We start from the raw sequence: 19,679 nt of genomic DNA on the forward strand, positions 1-19,679 counted from the left end.
GAGGAAGCCAGCACTCCCTGGTAGAGGGGAGGAGGAAGCTAGCACTCCCTGGTAGAGGGGAGGAGGAAGCTAGCACTCCCTGGTAGAGGGGAGGAGGAAGCTAGCACTCCCTGGTAGAGGGGAGGAGGAAGCTAGCACTCCCTGGTAGAGGGGAGGAGGAAGCTAGCACTCCCTGGTAGAGGGGAGGAGGAAGCTAGCACTCCCTGGTAGAGGGGAGGAGGACGCTAGCACCCCCTGGTAGAGGGGAGGAGGCCATCTTTGGCTCAAACAAGGGACTAAACACGTTTAGCAATTATGCCACATCAATGTGGAATGCCCTACCCACAGCCATAAAAAAAAATGTGAATCCCTACCCTCCTTCAAAACCTCCCTCAAAGAGCACCTACGGGAGGCTGCAATTCGAAACGGGCCCCCGTAAATGTCCAAACCCCCCCTCCCACCCACCCCCTCCGAATGTATAGTTTCCTCCCCCTTGTATGTATATATTTACTGTTAGGATCTCTGTTTAACAGTACTGTATATTTGCATATCTTGTATGTCACAAATGTAACAGTACTGTATATCTGTATGTCGTGTATGTCATAAATGTCATGATATATATCTGTATGTTGTGTATGTCATAAATGTCATTATGAATTGAAAATGGGGGACCCTGATGTAAACAAGACGGAATCATCAATCAATCAATTCATGGTGTGGGAATGTGTTGTGCACCCATGACTATACATGGTAAATAACTGTCTCGACAGGGACATGACAAGGATTTCCTTAGAAGAAAAGAGAGGACTGGGTAGCCTGTCACTTCTCTGAGTGACATTGCAGAAATGAGGCTGTTGGGATCTGGGAGAATGTACTGCCACAGATGAGAAAATGATCTCGAGAGCCTTAAATTAAACCGTGGGTATTGGAAGTGTCATGGCTGCTCAAAATGATGTGACACTGGGGCTGAGATCTCCCCCCCCCCGCCACAATCCTATAGCCATCGCGTTCCTCCGCTTTGCCTCATGTGTGTGTGTAGGCTGTGTTTTGCTCACAGGTTAAGTCTGTTTCCTTTGTAATCTCACGTATAGCCAGAGGTGGAAACGGTATTGAAATATAAGTACAGTAAGTAAAAAATACTGTTTACTTCAGTGGCATTTTATTTCATTTGTATTAAATGTACTTGACAAAAAATACTCAAGTAAAGGTAAAAGACCACTTTTGAAAAAAACAAAAACACCCAAAAAACAATCTTTATGTGCATGTTCCAACACTGTCCCCCAAAAATCAACAGTTTTTATACCGATAATATTGATGGGTCATTATAACTCAATGGTTTAGTGGTGGTCCCTTTATATTACAGTGGTTCTCAACCTTTTTTAGGTCAACACCCCCCTATCTGACGTCCAGGTCCCATAATGCCTCCCTATCTGACGTCCAGGTCCCATAATGCCTCCCTATCTGACGTCCAGGTCCCATAATGCCTCCCTATCTGACGTCCAGGTCCCATAATGCCTCCCTATCTGACGTCCAGGTCCCATAATGCCTCCCTATCTGACGTCCAGGTCCCATAATGCCTCCCTATCTGACGTCCAGGTCCCATAATGCCTCCCTATCTGACGTCCAGGTCCCATAATGCCTCCCTATCTGACGTCCAGGTCCCATAATGCCTCCCTATCTGACGTCCAGGTCCCATAATGCCTCCCTATCTGACGTCCAGGTCCCATAATGCCTCCCTATCTGACGTCCAGGTCCCATAATGCCTCCCTATCTGACGTCCAGGTCCCATAATGCCTCCCTATCTGACGTCCAGGTCCCATAATGCCTCCCTATCTGACGTCCAGGTCCCCAACCCTATAGATCCTACCTGCATGCGGTTCATGGCTTCTCGGATCTGGTCCAGGTGGTGGGCGGAGCTGAGCGCCTCCAGGCGGATGTCCGTCAACTTGAGCTCCTTCTCTCTCAGCTCGTTCTTCAGCTGGAGGATGATCTCCGCCTCCGCCTCGGTGCACTCGCACAGCCTGCAAACGGGGTTACACAGGGGTCAGCGCAGGGGTCACACAGGGGTCACCACAGGGGTCACCGCAGGGGCACAGATAGACACACGCACAGACACACACTCTGGAGAGAGCGAGATATACTCTAAGGGGGAAAGAGAGGAAGATGAAGTTTATGGAGAACCCAGATTCACGTACGACACTGAGGGAGCAATGTGGGGAGAGAGGGACACAGGGCACCACCGCCAACAGCCAGGCCTCCTCTGTAGGGAGAATGCATTGGCTTGGGTCGGCTATACCAAGATGTTTAGAGGAAGATTCAGCCGCTGTGGGGAATGTCTCAGGCTACGTTCAGACTGCAGGCAAAAGTGGCCAACATCGGATTTTTCTTTGCTCATAATGTGACTCAGATCTGTTTTTTTTTGTGTGAACGGCACAAATCACATGGAATCCGATCTTTTCGATTCTGATTTGGGCCACTTTCATAATGTGGTCCTAAATCAGATACAGGTTTTGATTTGTTTTAATTAGCTGGCCTCCACTGTATTCAACTTATAAATCGAACCGTAAGCTGTGACTTCTACAGTGTCCTCCATGTTTACGTCCATCATCATTATTGTTCATTGTTCAGCTCAGGAGCGTGATCAGTTTACAATGGAATCTGATATTGGTCACATTAAAAAAAAAAAAATTCAACAGCCAAACAAAAAAAAATGGGATCTGAGCAGTAAAGCTTTCAGTGTGAACGCAGCCTAAGATGGCAACTAACTAAACTTTCACGGTGAGATGATGCTAACTGTAGGTGCCTAAATGCCTAGTTTGATAAATACGAATAATTTCAGTTCATGAGAAAGTATTTTGTGTTTGAAAGGAATGAATAAATAGATAAATAGATAGACAGTATTTACAGTACATTACAGAAGTTAAAATGTGAAGACAATTCATGTTTATTGATAAGAGTGATTTCTTTGTACAGAGTTTTTTTTTATACATGATATTTGGCTGATATGATATAGGGACCTTTATTTTGACATGATAACTTTATTTACCGTCAGATGTTGCATTGCGGTCAGAATTGTTTCGAAGGAAGATACGCCAGATTGTACCGGCAGTCAGGCCAAGTGATGAGAGAGTGGAGCCAGACAGTTCACTTCATTCATCTCGCTCTATACGTTTAGGAAACGTGAAAGTGTATATGAACACCCAAATTGGATATTAAACAGTGAATCTTAGGTTGTGGTCAGTGGCTTTCTTGTACGTGGAGGTGGAACGGGAGAAAAAAAAAAAAAAAAAATGTTATCCTCTTTTTCTCCGCCTGATTTTTCTATTTTTCTCCCCATCCCAATTTTAGTCGTTATGCCAATTCCCCCCCTCCCCTACCTGGTTGTTGTGCGCATGTTCCTCCTACTGGTCGGTACAAGGGAACCCTGAAGTCATCCGCACGCTTCCTCCGACACCATGAGGAGACAGCCAGCGGCTCTCTTCTCACCTGGCAGCGAGGACTCTCATTGGTGAAGCGTAACGCGTGGGAGGTCACGCTGCCTTCACCATTTCCTGCCTTTCGCTGAGCAGGCGCCCAGACCTGACCTGTAGGCGTCACTGTCCACAACGCCAGATTACCACCCACGACTTCCCTCCCCCTAACTCAGCCAAACGAGTTAGTATGACGACCGGCCCAAGCCGCAGGGCAATGCTGACTCCGGGAGTCGAGGAGAATCAAGGCTTGAGGGCGTCCGAAGCTTATGGTATCATCGTGTTTGGAAACTACACTAACAGTTTTCATCCTTCAAATATTTGGAAACTGTGCCCGATTCCTTTTTTGTTTGAGCAGTAGGCCTACTTATTTATTTAGTGGCTACTTTTATTTTAGGTAATTATTCTTAGGCTACTTACTGGGGCACTGTCGACCCTAAGCACTCGTGATTCTAGGCCACCTGCTATGTTGATTATACAATAAATTGAGTTCACTGCTGCACTTGTTGTAAGCTGTAAGCTGAATGCCTAAATTGTAAAATCTAAATATGCAGTGTGCTTCATGTGCCACGATGCTGAGGTTTAAACTGTCTTGATAGTCCAATCAGGCTATCAAGCCTAATCAGATAATTGGCACCCCGTCAAACCCAGGCCTGTTCAAAAAGTTCACTTTATTGTCTGAAAACGTTAAACTAATTTCACACAGCTGACATGGTAATAAGACACCCTGTCAGGTGTCTGCTAAACAAACCAAAGAGAGGGGGCAAAACAATTACCTGGATGGCACACTACACCAAAGGTGTAATATAACTATCTAGCATGCGTGTCACTGTCTGGCAGATGCACAACTCCATGGATGGAGGAAAGAGGCAAGATGGTGGCCCAACTTGCACTGATATTAACTATATTAAAGTTAATATCACTGCAAGTATATTAATAATATAATTGACATTTTAATATACTTGTATATTAAATAACTGACAGCCAATTTATGAGTGCCTACTGTACCAGACATGCTCATTTAATGGTGGGCCTTCATAACGAGACGTCGTCTAGAGTCCACAAAGCAACGTGCAGAGAGTTTCTCCTCTGTGGTCGCGGGCTGTAATGCCTTCTAGCCACTACCCTCCTGTCTGTGGCCAAACCACAGCGCTGTCGTAGCGTATTGCATTTACATTTAGTAATTTAGCTGACACTTTTATCCAAAGAGACTTACAAGTTCTGTACCACAAGTCAACAGGAAGGGTACAACTCTTGCAGCTAATGGTAACAGTAACATTGTTCATCAAACAGTGTTGAACTTGAGTGCTGCAGTCTTGAGCACATAGTAGTATAGACCTATTAGCATAGTAGGTAGTAATATAGGCAAGGTAGATCACTTAGTAGCAGAGTGCATACTAGTAAAAGATAGTACGATGGTTCGTTTTTTCCCCTTCATTTCAGATATTGATTGAAGAAATGTGTTTTTAGTTGATGGCGGAACATTGGGTGGGTTTCAGCTGTCCTGACTGTGGTAGGAAGTTTGTTCCATCATTGTGGAGAGAGGACAGAGAATAGGCGGCTTCTCTTTGATGACCCCCCAGGAGCTCGGATAGGAGTGGGTCTGAGGCAGCCAGAAGATGCAGAGCGCAGGGGTCTTGCATTGAACATTGACCACAAAAATGTGCGCAAGAACCCGAGGTAAACATACAAATCTTGTATGGAAAGGCCAACAAAGACAATGTTGATGTAAGGATTGCCACAACACCTGGATGCTGTTAGCTAGCTCGCTAAGCTGCACGGTTGGTTTGTTAGGCTGCCTCTGACCGAACGACGCTCTGTGCGTGTTGCACTGTGGACTCTCGGAGAAACCTAAAATGAGGTCACGGCAGCTTTGAGAACGCCCACCATTGTAACTTTAGGTTCTGGGTCATGTTTCAGAAGGTTCTGATTAGGTTAATGACCTATTTATGATAAGGGAATTCCTAGTCAGGCTGAGTTTTGATGGTATTAGATGCAGATGAAAGTCACACACACACACACACACACACACACACACACACACACACACACACACACACACACACACACACACACACACACACACACACACACACACACACACACACACACACACACACACACACACACACACACACACACACACACACACACACACACACACACACACACACACACACACACACACACACACACACACACACACACACACACTCCCTAGGAGCATGCCTGATGCCACCTAGGGAGTGTGTGTGGGGGACCCTGATGGAAACAAGACAAACGTCTTTCTCAGGTCTGCATCCCCTTAACAATTGTATGTATTGAGCCGTACTGTATTGTACCCATTCTGCAATCTGTTAAATAAAGTTTTCATTCATTCATTCATTCACCACACACTTCCTGTTACCGAGATCGGTGCTTGTAGACCACATGACCGTTTAGCCTTTTCTTTGGCATCCAAATGGGGGAGGCCTTGCTATCGCATACACACTTGCTACATCAGGTAGACGTGTGAGAGAGATGGAGGAACAAGAGAGGTCAGAGAAAGAAAAAAAAGAAAGAGATCAAAGAAAGAGTAAGGTGAGAATTCACTTCAGACATTCATTTGTGAAAAAAAAAAAAAGCTAAATAATGGTGATAAGACAATCCTGGATCCGGATCCTGACACATGAATGTGTGTGTGTTCCTGTGTGTGTGTGTGTGTGTGTGTGTGTGTGTGTGTGTGTGTATTTTAGTCTGTGTGTGTGTTTCAGTGTGTGTTTCTGCATGTGTTTCAGTGTGTGTGTGTGTGTGTTTCAGTGTGTGTGTTTCTGCGTGTGTGTTTCAGTGTGTGTGTGTTTCAGAGTGTGTGTTTCTGCATGTGTTTCAGTGTGTGTGTGTGTGTGTTTCAGTGTGTGTGTGTTTCAGTGTGTGTCTTTCTGTGTGTGTTTCAGTGTGTGTGTGTGTTTCTGCATGTGTTTCAGTGTGTGTGTTTCTGCGTGTGTGTTTCAGTGTGTGTGTGTTTCAGTGTGTGTGTTTCAGTGTGTGTGTGTGTTTCTGCGTGTGTTTCAGTGTGTGTGTGTTTCTGCATGTGTTTCAGTGTGTGTGTGTGTTTCTGCATGTGTTTCAGTGTGTGTGTGTGTTTCTGCATGTGTTTCAGTGTGTGTGTGTTTCTGCATGTGTTTCAGTGTGTGTGTGTGTTTCTGCATGTGTTTCAGTGTGTGTGTGTGTGTGTGTGTGAGGACTCACTCTGTGCTGGAGGGGGAGGACCTCAGCATGGAGGGGATGCTGTCCTGCCTGTGCTGCAGCGTGGGCGAGGAGGGCAGTGAGTCGGTCATCTCGTCCATCTCGTCGTGGGACTTGGTCTTCTTCTTGCTGAACGCCTGCTTGAAGGAGCTCCGCAGCTGCAAGACAAGACACGCAATCATCAGCATCGCCGACCCCCATCTCCCCTCTGTCATACTGTGATGTCATTTCCTGTGAAAGATCAGGAAGTCACTCCGTGCTGACCCTAAGCCACAGTCACCGTCTGTTTTAGGGAAAAAAAGTATTAAAGAAAAGGCAAAAAGCAAGGCAACTTAGGGGGGAAGTATCCATTCTACGGTGACTGCGAAGATAATTAAAGGAGAATGTGAGTGGGAGGAGGTGAAACCAGACTTGTTAAGGTCCTGAAAAACTAGGAACAAACAGGCAGTCAAAAGGGAGGAGGGAGGAGCGGGCTAGTCGTTTCCATGCCAACGATTCCATAAAGGAGAAGGGGTGGTTGCGCTGAAGGGGGGGGGGGGGGAGAAGAGTGAGGAAGAGAGGAAGGGAGGGAGGGATGAGTAAGAGCCACTGCACACATACGGCAGACGCTTTGGGGCCACTGACCTGTGCTGGGATGGAATCAGCCACCTGAAGATATAAAGCACATTCACAATTCAAAACACGCACCTTCTCGCTTGCTGCCATTAGGTCCCCCCCCCCCTTTCTTTATCTGGCAGAATGTACACTTAACATTGGAAAGTCTTTCAATTCTGGTTCACTGTTTTTCTCCCACATGCCAAGGACATCTAAAAGCTACAATGGAGCCTGGAACGGTTTCTTTCTCTAGGGTATGCGCACGCATGCGCGTGTGTGCGTGTGCGTGTGCGTGTGTGTGTGTGTGTGTGTGTGTGCAAAGCCAAGTGTAAGTTTGAGAGTCTGTTTGGAGCAAACTTTTGATTGCTTGCTGTTATGACTTTCTTTAACAGTGTGTGTGTGTGTGTGTGTGTGTGTGTGTGTGTGTGTGTGTGTGTGTGTGTGTGTGTGTGTGTGTGTGCCAGTCTGCAGCCCTCCCACTGCTCCTCCTCCAGATCACACCAGTGACCTCAGAACAACTTCCTCCCGGAGTCTCAAGACGCAGGATTTATGCAAATGAATAATTAATAACTGCTTAAATAAGGGTCTTGATTTGTACATGAATATGGATTGAGTAGTGTTGGTCTTGCTTGGCACGCCTAAGCAGGGAGAATTTAATTACACTGACTCCCTGATTTGCCTTTGGTAGAGAAGCACATGTTTTAATGTCTCTCGTCTGCTGCTCGATACCGACGCAGATCTCCTGAAGTCAAGTCAAGTCAAGAGTTTTATTTGTCACGGCATACAAGGCATACAGTGAAATGCGGGTGGTCATGCCTGCAGCGATTGTGCAATAATACAAGTAATAAGAATAAGACATAAAACTGAGGGTTATGGGACATAACCATAGGCGGAGTTTGAACTTGACGCCAGGGGGTGCGACTGCTTGGCGAACTATACACGATTTTTTTTGACCTTTATTTTATTATTTTAGCGTTTTTACAATGCCCTAACCCCTAATTTTTTATTTTATTTAGGTAGTACAGCAGCACACACACACACTCACACACACAGCACTACGGGGGATCATTTTTAACTGACTTAGGCTCTAATTATTATTATTCATAGAGACTCTCGAGCAATAATAATTATTACAGCCTCCATTTTTCGTGGACGAAAAATATACCAGGCTATAGATATCAATTTTCCCGAAATAACGCTACCTGCCTCGACAAAATTTGTGCATTGGTTATCCAGATACATTAATTATCATCTCAGAATAAGTGGCTTTGTATCGCGCTGCTGCTGCTGCTGCTGGCCGCGCGTTGCCGTTAACCCTTTCACTGCCACACTACAGAAGGTTCGCCTTATAATGTGACATGATTACTACTATAAAATGAATGTATTGTAAAACAAAACATAATAGAATTCAGATTTGTTTCTCACAATTATTATAATTTTATTAAAATAAAAATAATCTTGATTAAAAAAAAAAAAGAAAAAAAAAAAAAAGGCAATTTCACCCCCGGCCACCAGGGGGTGCAATGCACCCCCTGAACCCCCATAAACTCCGCCCATGGACATAACACAGTATTGTATTTAGCACAGAATCACTACTTGTGAGGGTGAAGCAATGGTTAGGCAAAATCAGAGAGAGAGAGAGAGAATGGGCATGCGTGTGTATGTGACTTGGCTGGTGGTTGTGTGTGTGTGTGTGTGTGTGTGTGTGTGTGCATTATGTCTTAAAGCCACAGTATGACAGCAGCAACACTAAGAGAGAGAGAGAGAGAGAGGTGAGGGTTCCTGTGGGGGTTTGGACGGGTGTTTGCATCCAGATTGTGGACGAGCGTCGTCTTCAAAGGCTGTTTGTCATTATTCACTCCACAGAGGGCATAGGGGTGTTTGTGAATATTAGTATGAAAGCATGGCGTATGGGTTGGTAAACAACTAGGCTACACTTGATAACATGCTTCACTCACTGCTACAATTTCAAACCAAACATTGGTATCTGTCTTCTTGTCTGACTCTGGCATCTTCCCCAGACAAGAAGATGGATATCAGTTCCATTTCTGTGCGACCAGTACAGAGAGAGATCCAGATGTTAGCTAACAAGAACTGGAAGCAGGGGGAAGCTGCCTACCTTCCTACACCTTCCAACTCCAAAACGGTCTCCACTTGAACCTAATTACCGTGATAGAAGGTCTTCCTGACGTCGCCTCTCCCTCTCTCTCTTTCTCTCTCTCTTTCTCTCTCTCTCTCTCTCTCTCACCACCCTGTGCTGCACCCCAGTGGCCGGCGACACTTCAAAGTGCACTTTTGGAACATTCAAGCCGAGGGGGTCACTTGACGCCGAGTGGCCGAGTTTGACTTGAAATTGGACGGCACACAAACCCACCCACCCACTCACTTTCTCACTCCCACACGTCTGTGTAGATGAACCCGTTCACTACCACACTATAGAAGGTTAACCCGTTCACTACCACACTACAGAAGGTTAACCTTTCACTACCACACTACGGACAGTTAACCTTCTGTAGTGTGGTAGTGAAAGGGTTAACCTTCTGTAGTGTGGTTGTGAAAGGGTTAACCCGTTGTCGTGTGGCAGTGAAAGGGTTATGGTTTCCTGAGAGCAGGCGGTAACCTAATGGGTTTGATTTTATTAGACAATTAAAAAAATACAAGATTCCAGAAAAACGTCAAGGATGCTACACAAAAAAGTCAAGACTTATTTCCATTGCACACTGTAAATGTTCAATGAGTATGGTGACACGATGAATAACATATCCTTACATTAATCTATAGATTAAATGATTTGCATTTGGGATTTGCTTAGTTTTAAGACAGCACTTCACAGCTCGCCCAGCCTGGGAGGACATGTCATTGCCCGATTAGCCCCCCCTGCTGGACCGAGACCTTTCGCTGATATGCACGTGATGAGGAGTGCATGCATGAAGCACTTTCATGGAAGAACTAAATTGGTGGTCGGTAGTTAGCTAATAACGTCTGTTAGCTAATCAAAGCCTCAATAATCTGCCTTTGGAATGATGTTAGTTATTGATTTAGCTGGCAATAGCAAGGCAGTTGGTATTAATTGCTCTGCTATTTGGCTTTAGCGAACATAGTATCTTTGTCTCCAAATTACCCATTCAGCGGGGAGGGACCAATCGTGACAACCGTGCCGGCAGGGGGGACCAATCGTGACAACCGTGCCGGCAGGGGGGACCAATCGTGACAACCGTGCCGGCAGGGGGGAACAATCGTGACAACCGTGCCGGCAGGGGGGACCAATCGGGTCGTGGCGACCGTGCATGTTCACTCACCCAGCTCTTCTTCTTCTTCTTCTTGTCCTCTGCGTCTTTCCCCAAGCTGCCCATGCTGGAGTGACTGGCCGCGCTGTTTATACTGGACATGCTTTCTGACGAGTGCTGCCGCCTAATCCGCAGGTCTGGAGAAGGAGAAACAAAAGCTTTCAGTTCCACCCTCTCCGCACTACAGTGCCAAACCACAGTCCTCGGGCGAGGAGATCATAAACTTTTCCTATTACCCTTCCCTGCGCCGCTATCAGCTAAGCTGGGCTCAGGTAAGCGTCATCAAGCTCCTGGAGCCATTAGAGCCAGGCACTGGACATCAAGTGTGCTTTTTGAATCCAGGCAGAGTTCTCTGGAGTGGCACACACTGCTGACTCTCATGAGAAGATGGACAGAATGTGAGTGCGGGTTGTTGAGAGAGAGAGAGAGAGAGAGAGAGAGAGAGAGAGAGAGAGAGAGAGAGAGAGAGAGAGAGAGAGAGAGAGAGATAGAGAGAGATAGAGATAGAGATAGAGATAGAGATAGAGATAGAGATAGAGAGATAGAGAGAGAGAGAGAGAGAGAGAGAGAGAGATAATGAGAGAGAGAGAGCAAGAGGGGTCATCCCAACCATGAGTGTCTTTGTCAGGCTGCGTTACCTTTGTGTAGGTGGTCAGGACCGTTGAGAGCCACTTGTATGGCTGTCTGGGCATCCGTGTTCTGGCATTTCAGCATCTCAATGGTCTCTCTCAACTCGGCCAACTCAGACTCCTACAGGCAGGGTTGGAGAGAAGAAAGGGTAAGAGAGAGAGAGAGAGAGAGGGTAAGAGAGAGAGAGAGAGAGAGAGAGAGCAAGAGAAGGCCAGGAGAGAAAGAATCACATCATGTAAAAAAAACAATCTTTCAGAAAAATCCACGCTGTCCTTGTTCTGTCAAGGACAATGTTTTAAAATAAAAACCCATCTCTCTGCCTTGACTCACTCCCCGTATTGTCTGCCCTTCATTTGTGTGGCTGGCAGGGCGACATTAATTCAATCCAAACTAAACGACAGCCCTCGATAAATTGGGTAGATAATCTCCCCCTGTGAGGAAAGCATAGACAAAGTGTAAGCGCTTCTAAGAGGATAAGCGTATGGTTTTCACAGCAGAATTAGCCACATGGCCTCACTTGCTTAGTTGGGAAAAAAGCTCTGAATCGACAAGATCAGATAGAATGAATGGCACTTTCTGATCCTGTCCCCCTGAAAGCTACTGTGGGCTGGAGATAGGATGTCTGCTTTAATTAAAAGTTGGAAGGGTGCAGTGGGGACCTGTTTGACAAAGACATCCACCTAGATTCCTGTCTGCTTTCATTTATAGGGGATTAAACGCTATCAGAACTCATCAGTGGGGTGTGTGTGTGTGTGTGTGCGTGTGCGTGTGCGTGTGTGTGTGTGTGTGTGTGTGTGTGGTACATCTTTAAACACATGGTTTCTGCTGTGATCAGGCTTTTTAGAGACATCTGAGCCATAACAGAGCCTTTTAAAAACTGGGACTAGGATGTGTTTTTCTTTAAGGCGATACTTGACTTTGGCACAACATTGCGGTTTGTGGCAAGGTTGAGTTCTGTCGGCCTTACAGTGTGCTTGGGAACACAGTTAAGAACACCCTTCTGAGTATTATAGCTTTTATACAATAGTTACGAACTATTGTAGTTGATTTCATCGTAACAGTGAAGTCCAGGAGGAAGCAGAAATTCTAGCTAGTCCCTTGGTTTCCACATGTAGTTAGCTTAGGAACCACCATAACCTTTTCTCAGCATGTATGATTTATTTTCTCACACAGCACACAGTGTAATTAGGCAATTCGATAATTAAGCATGTATTTCTTTGCACATCCCTCTGAGGCAGACATGCATGACTGCATATCAGCAGAGAGGCCAGATCACAGGGGCAGCCCCCGTGGAGCAGGGTGGGAGTTCAGCAGAGAGGCCAGATCACAGGGGCAGCCCCCGTGGAGCAGGGTGGGAGTTCAGCAGAGAGGCCAGATCACAGGGGCAGCCCCCGTGGAGCAGGGTGGGAGTTCAGCAGAGAGGCCAGACCACAGGGGCAGCCCCCTTGGAGCAGGTTGGGAGTTCAGCGTCTTGCTCAGATCACAGGGGCAGCCCCCGTGGAGCAGGGTGGGAGTTCAGCAGAGAGGCCAGACCACAGGGGCAGCCCCCTTGGAGCAGGTTGGGAGTTCAGCGTCTTGCTCAGATCACAGGGGCAGCCCCCTTGGAGTAGGTTGGGAGTTCAGCGTCTTGCTCAGATCTCAAACAGAGCTGCTCAGCTACCCACCTACCCACCTTCAAAACCGCTCTCAAAGAGCACCTACGGGAGGCTGCAATTCGAAACTGGCCCCTGTAAATGTACAGTTTCTTCCCCCTCAAATGTATATACTCTCTTTTAGAAACTATGTCTCTTAAACAGTACTGTATATTTATATATCTTGTATGTCATAAATGTCTGGATGTAACAGTACTGTTGTCGTGTACGTCATAAATGTTATGATGAATTGAAAATGGGGGACCCTGATGTAAACAAGACGAAAGTCTTTCTCTGGCCTGCATCCCCTTAACAATTGTGTGTATCGAGCCGTACTGTATTGTACCCATTCTGCAATCTGTTAATACAATTTTCAATCAATCAATCAATCAATCAATCAATCAATCAATCAATCAATCAATCAATCAATCAGCTATACTGTACCTTCTGTTCAGCTGTCATGGTGAGACTCTGCAGGCGATGGGTCATGTTCCCCAGACTCTTCTCGAAGGCCGCCACCAGGTGTGCCTGCAGGAAACACACAATCAGCACATGAGAATAAAGCGTTGGGTCATCAGCACAGGACGAACGTATCCCTCGCTCAGAACGCGGCGGCATAATCACACGCAATTATCATTACATCATTAAATATCATTACATATCATTACATCTGATTATTATAGGGAGGTGTAGTCTGAAGTCACTCTGGACCGCCCGCGAGGTCCACCCGTATAGGGATTTATCGTTGGGAAAATGGATTATCGGCTATTGTAACAATTCTGCCTCATGAACATTGGAAAGCTTTCCATTTTTGCACAAAATGAGTTCCCTTCTATCACTAACATTATTGTTTAAGCATTTGAAAAAAAAATAATAATAATAAGATTAATTGCGAATATTTTCGTGTTGAGCTATAGATTGTGGATGAATACGCACAGAAAGGTACACCATGCAAATGTTCATGCTTTATTTGTTTTAAACGAGACGATTTAGAAATGGGCAATGGGGAAACACGTTGCAATTTTGCGAGGTGCACCGGCTGGAAACAGCAATGACGTAACCACTACACCTCCCTATTATTACTCAGTAGTACTCAATTATATATACTCCAGTTGAATCACCTGTACATTGTATATTACTGTTGCACTTTACAGTTACAGTACAGAGAGACACATCTTCAGTCAGTGGAGGGCGAAGGACAACGGCATGACATTCTGGGATGAAAGGACGACACACACTTTAATGCGACACTGGGAGCACAGAGAGATGACGACCGAGCCACGGGGGACAACGAGCTGTCAGGAGAACTTCTGTCCAGGTCTCACAAAGAAACTCACTTTTCTCCTGCCGTTTTATAAATATTTAATTTGGCTGTGACAAGATATCACACAGGAGTGTAATCTAATTTCCTTAACCCTTTCACTACCACACTACAGAAGGTTAACCTTTCACTATCACACTACAGAAGGTTAACCTTTCACTACCACTACAGAAAGTTAACCTTTCACTACCACACTACAGAAGGTTAACCTTTCACTACCACACTACAGAAGGTTAACCCTTCACTATCACACTACAGAAGGTTAACCTTTCACTACCACACTACAGAAGGTTAACCTTTCACTACCACACTACAGAAGGTTAACCTTTCACTACCACACTACAGAAGGTTAACCCTTCACTATCACACTACAGAAGGTTAACCTTTCACTACCACACTACAGAAGGTTAACCCTTCACTACCAAACTACAGAAGGTTAACCCTTCACTACCACACTACAGAAGGTTAACCTTTCACTACCACACTACAGATGGTTAACCTTTCACTACCACACTACAGAAGGTTAACCCTTCACTATCACACTACAGAAGGTTAACCTTTCACTACCACACTACAGAAGGTTAACCTTTCACTACCACACTACAGAAGGTTAACCCTTCACTATCACACTACAGAAGGTTAACCTTTCACTACCACACTACACAAGGTTAACCTTTCACTACCACACTACAGAAGGTTAACATTAAATTTCAATACCACACTACAGAAGATTAACATTTCACTACCACACTTGTAGCGGTGTCCACTTATAGTGCCTATAACCTTTACCGTTGGGCGCCAGACAGGTCTAACCCCTGCCAATGAAGATAAAAATACCTTTTTGATTTGGTTAATTAGGCCTATAGCTCCGGCATAAGACTGTACCACATAAGACAAAGAATAATAATAATTTTCATTAGACAAATAATATAATAATTTTCATTAGACAAATAATATAATAATTTGATTTATAGGTCTGGACTAATGGCCAAGATAATTACTAGGTGAGTTTGATAACAAAGAAACACTCAGGAGTCATGCCCAATTCAGTCAAAATGTCCATGTATTGGATATTAGTCAAAATCATAAGAAAACTCTTAGAACACAAAACAATTCATTTACAGACCAGTTCGTTCACGCAGTTCAGTGCATTGGGTGAACAGGTATAGGCATTTGCCAATAGTTCCAAATGTCAAAGAGTTCGTGATGACCACCACGCAACTGTGTGAATGAACGAAAAAATAGAAAGTCTCTAACGAAAATATGTGTGTGTGTGTGTGCGTGTGTGTGTGCGTGTGTGTGTGTGTGATTGCGAGAGTAGGGCAAAAAGAGGGGCGTTGGACTTGGGCTGGAGGGGGGTAGAGAGAGAGATGTTTGGCTGGGGCTGGAGGGGTAGAGAGAGAGATGTTTGGCTTGGGCTGAAGGGGTAGAGAGAGGGATAGAGGCGCGTTTGGCCTGGGCTATGTGTCGCCGTCGTTAGGAAGCTTGGAGAGGGGAATGTTTGAATCGGAGACGCTTGCGTCACAGCCTCGGAACAGGAGCGCAACCAACAGTGCAGCGTGTACTTTACCGCACCGAAGTCCGCGTTGGGTGAAGATGACCAGGTCGTGGACGTCCGGAGTCTCCGGACTATCCCCGTTTCTCATCCATCCCGTGTTAGGTAATGTTTACTGGCCGTTTTCAACTTCTCTAACTCCGGTTCACGTTCTCCTGCTCCTCACATCGGCTGCACGTCTTCTTTCAGGTAAACAACATTCAAACTCGCCGCTCTCACTCCCGCGTCATGACTTCGCACGTCTCCTGTCTCACGTCTCACCAGGCCAACCCCCCACCGTCTGACGTCTCACCTCTTATCCGCTATCAGATCCCAGATGAGCGCATCCGTAATTGACAGACATAAAGGGACAGGCGCACTTTTACCTGGCAGGTTAAAGCCGCTCTGTCACACTCTCCCCCCATTGTGAAAGACCACCTTTGGTGGTGAACACCAGTCACTCGAAACCCGGGAACTCGTCCTCTGAGCTATCTTCATTTAATATCTCCAGGACCTCCTCCCTTTCCTGTTCGTCCAAATCCTCCGCTGTAGGGTAGAAAGGTTTGAGGTTACAGACATGTACTGTTCTCACATCTCCACCAGTGTCCTCTCGTACAACTTGGTAGTTGACAGGACCAGTTTGTTTTATGACACGATAGGGTCCTTTCCACTTGCTGGCCAGTTTGGCAGTAAAGTTCTTGGCTGCACTGGACTGTGGAAAGTTCCTTACCCACACCCTTTCTTGGAACCTGAAACTGACATCCCTCCTGTTCTTGTTATAGTTCCGTAGCTGTCTCACACGAGCCTTCTTACTACTTTCCTCGGCTTTGGCGTGGAGAGTCTTCAGCTGATGAACCACATCATACGCCTGAGCATCAGGAGGAAGAGACTTGCCTCTCAGGACTTTGTCCATTGGACTGTTCAGTTTCCTTCCAAGCTGTAACTCTGCAGGGGTAACTCCTGTGGTTTCTTGAACTGCCGAATTCAAGGCAAATCTGAACTCTGGTAAGTACTGATCCCACTTCCGGTGGTTGTCTTCCACGTAGGAGGAGATCATACACTTCAGAGTGCGATTCACCCGTTCTGTCATGTTCGTCTGTGGGTGATAGGCTGTCGTAAGTTTGGGTGTCACTGTCCATTTCTCGCAGAGCTCTTTGAATAAAGACGACACAAACTGTGATCCTCTGTCTGACAATATAAAATCTGGCACACCCCATCTCGTAAAGATTTCTTTCTTCAGTATGCGGGCGATTGTCTGTGAGTTTGCTTGTCGCATGGGGAAGAATTCCACCCATTTCGTGAAATAGTCCACTAGGACAAGAAGATATTCATTTCGTTCTGGACTGCGAGGAAGGGGTCCCATTATATCTACTCCTAGCAACTCATTTGGTCCCTTTACTGAATGTTGCTGAATCATTCCTGCAGGCTTCCTGTTGTCGGACTTCAGGCTCTGACACTTTATACAGCATTTGACATGTGCCTTGACATCGGTCCACATTCCTGGCCAGAATGCCACTTCCTGAAGCCTCTTGTAGGTTTTGAAGATACCCCCATGTCCACATAGCGGGTTCTCATGATAAGCCTGGAGGACTTGCGGAATCAGGGTTGCTGGGACATAGACCCGATAATGACACTGTCCATCTTGTCCTTGTGTTTTTCGGTACACCTTATCCTCCAGGACTGAGTAGTCATTTTTCACAGAACTTCCTTCCTCTGCCAGAGCCTTAAAGATGGTCTCAATTTTGGCATCCTTGTGTTGTTCCTCCCATATCTGTGCAAGGGATATCGGAAGTGTTCCAGAATCCTTCTTGCCGGAATACAGGTTGCATCCAGCACCTGTTGGAATCCTGGAAAGTGCATCTGGAGCACTATTCAGTTTTCCTTTTCGATATTCAATGATGAAGTCGAATCGCTGAAGTCGCAGAGCCCACCTGATCAGACGACTTGTAGTCTTCGTGGATCTCAGGACCCACTGTAAGGCAGAGTGATCAGTGATGACAGTGAAGAGTCGTGGTTCCAGATAGTGCTGCCATTTCTCCAGAGCCCAAATGATTGCAAGGCACTCTTTCTCTGTTGCAGAATAGTTGCTTTCTGCTCGGTTTAATGTCCGACTTGCGTACGCCAGCACTTCTTCAGTACCACCTTCCTTCTTCTGTGTCAGTATCGCTCCAAGACCAGTATCACTTGCATCAGTGTACACAAGAAAAGGATGATCTGGGTTGGGATGACCCAAGATAGGAGGAGATGACAAACATTCCCTCAGTCTGTTGAATGCATTCTGGCACTCAGGACTCCATATGAATGGTCGTCCTTTCTTTTTTAGGTCATTGATCGGCTCAGCAATCTTGGAGAATCCTGGAACGAATCTGTGGTACCATCCGGCAAACCCCAGGAACCGCTGAACCTCTTTGATATTCTTCGGAACTGGATAGGTTCGGATGGCCTCAACCTTGTCAGGGTCTGCACAAACTCCCTTGGCACTGACGATGTGTCCAAGAAACTTTATTTCCTGGAGGCAGAACTTGGACTTCTTCAGGTTGATGGTCAGATTTGCTTTTGCAAGCCTCTCTATGACTTGCTGTAGATGCTGGAAATGTTCGGTCACAGACGTAGAATAAACAATGATATCATCGAGGTAGACGAGACAGATATGACCACGGAGATCTCTCAAGACAGTCTCCATTAGTCTTTGGAATGTCGCAGGAGCATTTTTCAGTCCAAAAGGCATTACGTTGAAGTGGTACAACCCACGAGATGTGATGAATGCAGTTTTTGACTTGCTCTCTGGATCCATGGGCACTTGCCAATAGCCACTGTTGAGATCAATCGTAGAGAAGATCACTGATCCAGATAGTGATTCCAGGATCTCGTTGATGTTGGGTAGCGGATACGCATCAGTTTCGGTCACCGCATTGACCCGTCTGAAGTCCACACAAAAACGGTGACCTCCATCCTTCTTTGGAGGCAGCACCACTGGGGAGGCCCATCCTGAGTATGATGGTTCGATGATCCCCGCACTTAGCATATCTTTCAGTTGTTCCTCCACAATGGCTTGCTTTCCCGGAGCCATCCTGTATGGCCTTTGTTTGATCGGCACATTGGTGGTGGGGTATATCTTGTGAAGTAGCACATCAGTTCTCCCCGCCTCATTTGTGCACACTTTGGGGTATGACTCAAGAATTCCTCTTAACTGCTCCTTTTCATCATCTTGCAGTTGCGCTTGTGTGACAGCATTGTGGATATACTCCTTCGCATCCAGGCGTACAGGTTCCAGCGTCAACACAGGAGGAGGAAGAGCACTTATCAGGCATAATTTCCTGGGATAGTGTCGTTTCTCCTTCCTAGGACCATTTGCACTACCTGGTTGAAATGGAAACACTTCGGCAGGGTTAGATTTGAAACTATACTCCCCGTCTGCCACGTTGATTTGTAGCCCACTGAGAGAAATGAAGTCCAACCCCAGGACAACTCCAAAAGCCAGGCCTCTCTGATCCAGCACGACTACTGGTAAGGTGAAGAGTTTCCCGTGAAGGTCGATTTCCAGCTTCCCCCAACCAAGTGGAACTTGTGCCTGTCCATTAGCAAGATACAAAGGTCCATCTTCCCAGGGAGTAAGCTCTTCTTTGGTTCTGTTGAGCTCCGCCCATAGATACTCATGGAGAAGGGTGTAACTTGCACCTGTATCCAAGACAGCCTTTCCCCGCCAGGCTCCCAGAGTGATGGGTACCACCAATAGGGTAGGTGGGCCACAAGGAGAACTTTGTTTTGAAGTACTCGGAGAGAGGTTCTCCACGGAAGGTTGTGCTGACTTGTCACGTCGTTTTGAGGTGACAGCTGTGGACACCAAGCTGTTACTTGGGTGTTGACCTTTCGGCGCAGAATAGGTTTTCTGTTGTCGATTGAAAGATTTGGAGTGGTCAGGAGGTGTATATTGGGGACAAGATCCAGGAGGATGTTGTCCCTTACATCTCCAACACATCACAGGCGGTCCATCCTGGACTCGATTTG

General features: G+C 46.1%; 2 protein-coding genes across 2 annotated transcripts in view; both read right to left on the bottom strand.

Moving 5' to 3' along the window:
• The window catches only part of apex1 (APEX nuclease (multifunctional DNA repair enzyme) 1), a 187,625-nt gene that overhangs the window by 161,324 nt on the left and 6,622 nt on the right, over positions 1-19,679 (bottom strand). The gene's annotated exons all lie outside the window — the stretch shown is intronic.
• The window catches only part of LOC311242194 (neuron navigator 3-like), a 121,785-nt gene that overhangs the window by 18,442 nt on the left and 83,664 nt on the right, over positions 1-19,679 (bottom strand). Inside the window, 6 exon segments of the mRNA XM_084331147.1 lie at positions 1,847-2,000; positions 6,678-6,832; positions 7,299-7,322; positions 10,568-10,692; positions 11,194-11,305; positions 13,261-13,344. Of these exon segments, the coding sequence (XP_084187273.1) occupies positions 1,847-2,000; positions 6,678-6,832; positions 7,299-7,322; positions 10,568-10,692; positions 11,194-11,305; positions 13,261-13,344 (654 nt within the window).

Source organism: Notolepis coatsorum (genome assembly GCF_963971535.1).
Source record: "Notolepis coatsorum genome assembly, chromosome: 15".
NCBI classification, from domain to species: domain Eukaryota; kingdom Metazoa; phylum Chordata; class Actinopteri; order Aulopiformes; family Paralepididae; genus Notolepis; species Notolepis coatsorum.